The sequence below is a fragment of the Lipotes vexillifer genome, unplaced genomic scaffold (assembly GCF_000442215.2).
Source record: "Lipotes vexillifer unplaced genomic scaffold, Lipotes_vexillifer_v1.1 scaffold1539, whole genome shotgun sequence".
NCBI lineage: Eukaryota > Metazoa > Chordata > Mammalia > Artiodactyla > Lipotidae > Lipotes > Lipotes vexillifer.
The window spans coordinates 498,935-504,340 of record NW_006771793.1 but is presented as its reverse complement, the minus strand read 5'-3'; the positions used below and the strand labels follow the sequence as shown (position 1 = coordinate 504,340).

General features: G+C 37.0%; 1 protein-coding gene across 1 annotated transcript in view; it reads left to right on the top strand.

Annotated features, from left to right (window-relative positions):
* PTPRC (protein tyrosine phosphatase receptor type C) overlaps positions 1-4,548 on the top strand; it is a 123,789-nt gene extending 119,241 nt beyond the window's left edge. The window contains exons 25-28 of the mRNA XM_007447146.1: positions 619-741; positions 965-1,143; positions 2,644-2,779; positions 4,273-4,548. Coding sequence (XP_007447208.1) covers positions 619-741; positions 965-1,143; positions 2,644-2,779; positions 4,273-4,548 — 714 coding nt within the window. The remainder of the gene's footprint in view (positions 1-618; positions 742-964; positions 1,144-2,643; positions 2,780-4,272) is intronic.
* Positions 4,549-5,406: the final 858 nt, after the last annotated feature.

The following is a 5,406-nucleotide window of genomic DNA, read 5'->3' as shown; positions in this document are numbered from 1 at the left end:
AGGAATGCCTATCATGGTCAGCAACTGTGGGACTGTAGTTGGTGGAAAACCATTTGGGGAAGGAGGAAATACCTTTGTGATCCACCTATTTTTCAATCTGACCCTTTCCTTGGATATTCAATCAACTGATATAGACAAGACAGAGACAAAGCTCCAAGAGGTGTAACCTCCTTCCCCAAGGACCCCTGGAGGAACAGAGAGACTTAAGTTATTGCAGGGGTCATGAACAACATCAGGTCAATCCATCCATTTTGAAAAGGTGATGGTGAGGGCATGGAAGGAAGGGTAAAATAAATCTGAGATCTACACCAGGGATGGCAGAGCCGTTCCTGTGGTGTCCTGGCCACCTCGGCTATCCCTAGGTTCCCTTGATTTGCACAAGGCAACACCATGTATTTGTTGAATGGATGTCTAACATACTTCAAATAGATTTTAGATGTTTATGATTAAGATTCAATTTTAGAGCACAAGTTGTAATTTCAAATTTAATAGAACAGAGGGAAGAAAAGAGAAAGAGGACAGAGATAGACCAAAGACAGAGAGAGGTACTCTGAGTGCATTTAAAAACAAACAGAACCCTTGGGCAGATGATGTTGAATCATGTTCTTTCTTCTCTAGGAAGTCTGTTCTCAGTACTGGGAGGAAGGAAAGCAAACATATGGAGACATAGAAGTTCATATGAAGGACACCAATAAATCTTCAGCCTATACCATCCGTGCATTTGAACTGAGACATTCCAAGGTATACAAACAATTTCAGGAGTACGTATCTTTGGGGTAATTGATCTGGTTGAAAAACTAATATAAACCATTCTATGAACACAAAGCAACTCTCTCTATAATGTTCTCAGAATAAAAATTTTAAATGATTTAAATGAAAGTAACTGTGAGGAAAACATGACTATCAACTTATCAGATGCGCTGAGCTTCACTCGAGTTTATGTTCCCTTCCCTTCTGGTTTTAGAGGAAAGATCCACAAACTGTGTACCAGTACCAATTCAATAACTGGAATGGGGAAGAGCTGCCCGTGGAGCCGAAAGAATTAATCTTAATGATTCAGAATCTCAAACAGAAACTTCCCAAGAAGAATTCCACTGAAGGGAATAAGTTTCACAGGAATGTGCCTCTCCTCATTCACTGCAGGTGGGTGGGATGCGCTCTAAAAATCAGCATCCTTCTTGACCTCTTGGTTTGCACCTTCTGTTAAATTCTATTTCTCCTAACAGATGAAAATGCATGACTGTAGTGGAAGCCTCTTAGGGAGTCGGGCACTCTCTCCCACAGCATAACTATTATAGAAATACAGTAGAAATAATGATATTTCAGTGCAATGTTGTTAGGATGTGAACCTGAAATGTCACATGTCCTGAATGAATGAATGAATGGAAGGATGCAAGGACAGACGGATGGATGGATGTTGCATTTTATTTCTGCCTAAGTGCATTGAGCCGTGCTATTAGGTGTCAGTAAAATCCAGAGGACTGAATGCTTTGCCTCCAATAAACATATCTTAAGCTATTTATTAAACTGAAATCTCAATGTTTAGCAGCTTCGATTTGAAACCCATCACCTGACTCTAAATGCACCCCAAAGGCAAAGATTTTAATAATATCCATAATAATACTTGATTTGATTAACTTCTGTTATGCAGACCCTTACTTTCATCTGTGATAGATATCCACCTTAAATAAGAGATATTGAAAGAAGGGTGTGTGATATAAAATGTTTGCATAAAAAATGGTAAAGTAAATTAGAAATGAAAAATAGTAAAGTAAAATGAGAAATGTAAATCTAGCAAAGGGCTTTTAGAATTTTTGAGAAACCTTCATTATTATTATTAGAATTGTATATGCTATCATCAGGACCTTAGACAGATATTACTTTTTGGCATTTATTTGAGTTTTCAAAGGTAAAACTTACATGGAAAGAAAAATAAGAAGGGAAGTTTAGGCTTTAAAACTGTATGTGTTTCTTAGGGAATGGCTGAATACCTACTATATGTTCCTTGTTATGTACAATAAATAAAATTCTGCTATTAACATATTCTTTAAAATGAATTTTTATTATAATCTAACATACCTCTCACAGTTTGGTAAGTAATTTGGTTGCCCTCTTTTTAATAAATAACTTCACTAGGTATCATTTTTCTATCAGTGCAGAAGTGTTAACATTTGTAAAAAGCACTGGAGAGGCAGAAGAGAGGAGAAAAAGCATGTGGTTTAGTAATTTACAAAATATCAGGTCCAGTATTTCTGGTTTCATCAGTTTCTAGCCATGACTTTATCTTCCCTAAATCTCAGTATCCTCATCTGTCTGGCGGATATTATGATATTTGTCTTAACAACTTCAGATGTAAATTAAAGTTCATTATAATTGGTAAAGTACTAATAAAAGAAAGTATATTTTTCAAGCTTATGACAAATATTTTTTAAACTAAATGACTATTATATTCCCAAATTGAAAAAGTTTGCATAAAACATGCACTTAGCAGAAATGCTTTGCTCTTAAGAGATTGGAATAGAACAATTACAGTGAACATGAAGTGGAAGAATGTATTCTTGTCTCTCTCTTTCAATTTTTATTCCAATGTCACTTTCTCCATATAATATAGAATTTTCTTTTAATCTATTCTTTCTTTTTTAGAGATGGATCTCAGCAAACAGGAATATTTTGTGCTTTGTTAAATCTCTTGGAAAGTGCAGAAACAGAAGAAGTGATAGATGTTTTTCAAGCAGTAAAATCTCTACGCAAAGCTAGGCCGGGAATGGTTCCCACATTTGTAAGTATAGCTCATCATTGCTTTTAACATGTTTTGCATTTTTATTTTGACGATTTCTTCTCTCTCCTCCCCCTCTTCTGATCCTCTCCTTTCCATTACTTCTTTTCTATTTACTTTTCTAGTCTTCTCTTTTAAATTCCATTTTACATGGTAATTCATATTGAATTATTATTAGTCTGAATAAGAGACCTAATTGGAGTTTGCCAACACTTTGTGGTGGTGGTTCTTGCAGAACATGTTTTGAAAAGCTCATAGATTCCCTCAGTTCCCCCACCTTTAATCCTGTATCCATTTGTGTTGCTGTGTAGCAAACCACCCCAAAATTTAGAATCTGAAAAAAAATAACGTTTATTTTAATTCAATAATATGTTTGACCAGCTGAAGATTTCTGCTGATCACATTAGGCTTAGCCAACCTGGACCAGGCTCACGGATATGTGTGCTGTCACTGATGTGTCCACTGCAATTTGGCTTTGTCCAAAAGGACCTTGACTGCCACTAGACTGGCAGTTGGCTGGCATTTAGCTGTGGCAATAGGGATGAGTGGATCCCCTGTCTCTCCTCATCCAGAAGCCTAGCCCGACACATTCCCATAAAGGCAGCAGGGTTCATAGGGGCAGAGTAAGACCCCTTGGATCCCAGGCTTGGGACTGGAACCCATGCCTTCCTCTGCATTTTATTATCTGAACAAGTCACAAGGCCAGCTCAGGTGTAGGGCATGGGGTCATAGACTCAACCTTTGTCCAAAGGGCCTGCAAAGTCACCTTGCAAAGAGGTGTGGATACAGAGAGGAGAATGAGTGACATTGTCATAATCAATCTAAGCTGTGTCCTCTGTAAGTGGTAGTGACCACAGATGATGGTCTGGGAATTAGTAGCAAAGTAAACTTAACTACTCACTCAAATATAGGCAGCTTTTACTTATGTATGACCTTGAGCTTGCATGTATTGATGTTAAAAGTATATTGAGTGCCTGCTACGTGTTTTGCCATTAAGAGACTCATTGTTTAGTATGAGGAAAAGGCAGACATTTATTAAACAATGTAGTAAGTGAAATGACAGAGAAATTATCAGAAGAATATGAATGAGGGCACTGAATTTAACCCAAGGGGATCAGATTGGCTTCCTGAAGCAGGTGACTCCTGATCTGATGCTAAATGATATGTAGGCATGAACCAAGAGGGTGGGTACCAAAAATGGCTTCCTTTTTGCAAAAGCTTAGGAATGAGACACCCCACACGGCCTGCAAGGGGGCCAAACACTAGTCTGGTGTGGCTACAAGGTAAATTCTGAAGATTGCCCTGCAGTCAGTCCTTTAGAACTGTAAGGAGGGTGAACCATTTAAAATGTTCTTTTTTATGAAAACACATGAGAATTGTTTTCTGATACCCAGGTCATCCCCAAGTAAATGATTAAGTCTTGCTAATTTTCATCTGATGTAAAAATAATGACATAAACCTCTTTTATGTAATTCCTCCCTTCTTCCCTTTATTAGGAGCAATATCAATTCCTGTATGACATCATTGCTAGCACCTGTCCTGCCCAGAATGGGCAGGTGAAGAAAAACAACCAACAAGAAGATAAAATTGAATTTGATAATGAAGTGGACAAAGCAAAGCAGGATGCTAACTGTGTGAGTCCACCTGGTGCCCTGGATAAGACCCCTGAAGGAAATAAAGAAGATGAAAGTTCTAAACCCGCAAGTGGCCCTGAGGGGCCAGAACATTCCGCCAATGGTCCAGCGAGTCCAGTTTTAACTCAAAGTGCATAGGAAAAGGCAAACATGGGGCAACCCAAAACCTCACATTAAATGTTACTTCTATTTTTCTAGAACTAGAAAGGCAAAATAGATATACAATGGATTAATGAAGGGCATGGACCAATGTTTGTGGGAAGTTTCTATTTTACAACTGTAGAAAAATATTTAAGACAGTTTAGCTGAAGCGTTTTGTACAGTCTTATACTTATTTTAAATTTTATCCATCATTCAGCAAAAAACTTCTTTGTAGTCTTTGTGTGTGTGTGCGTGTGTGTGTGTGCATGTGTGTGTGTGTGTGTGTGTGAGAGAGAGAGAGAGAGAGAGGCAGACAGACAGACAGAAACAAAGAGGCAGAGAAAGAGAGAGAGAGAGAGAGAGAGAGAGGATGATTTCAAGTAAATCTAAATGCTCTTGAGAAACTTTGCTTTTTTGGTTTTTTTTTTTTTTTAAGAAACATAACATTTAATACGGAAAATATTAACTTTGCTCAAAGGTTGTATTTTTTTAAATCATAAATTGTGTGTGCGCTCTGTGTAAGAATAACATGTACATTTCTAGAATGACCTCAAGATGGCCTCCCTGTTCTACTGAAATATATCTTATAGTTTACTTTGTTACTTCTAGAAATAGACATAAAATAGTAGGTGTGTATAGTTACTATAAGAAAGTTAACTAAATTAACATTTGGAAATCTTATATTCCATATGCTAGCATTTAGTACAATATCTCAAGCTTATTTAATCTAATTTAAAATTTCAAGAAAACCTATCTTGTTATCTTCATATGGTGTTTACGATTTTGCAACATGGATTGTTTTCTGTATAATATGTGAAATTCATTGCTTGATACTTTTGACCCAAAATTATATGT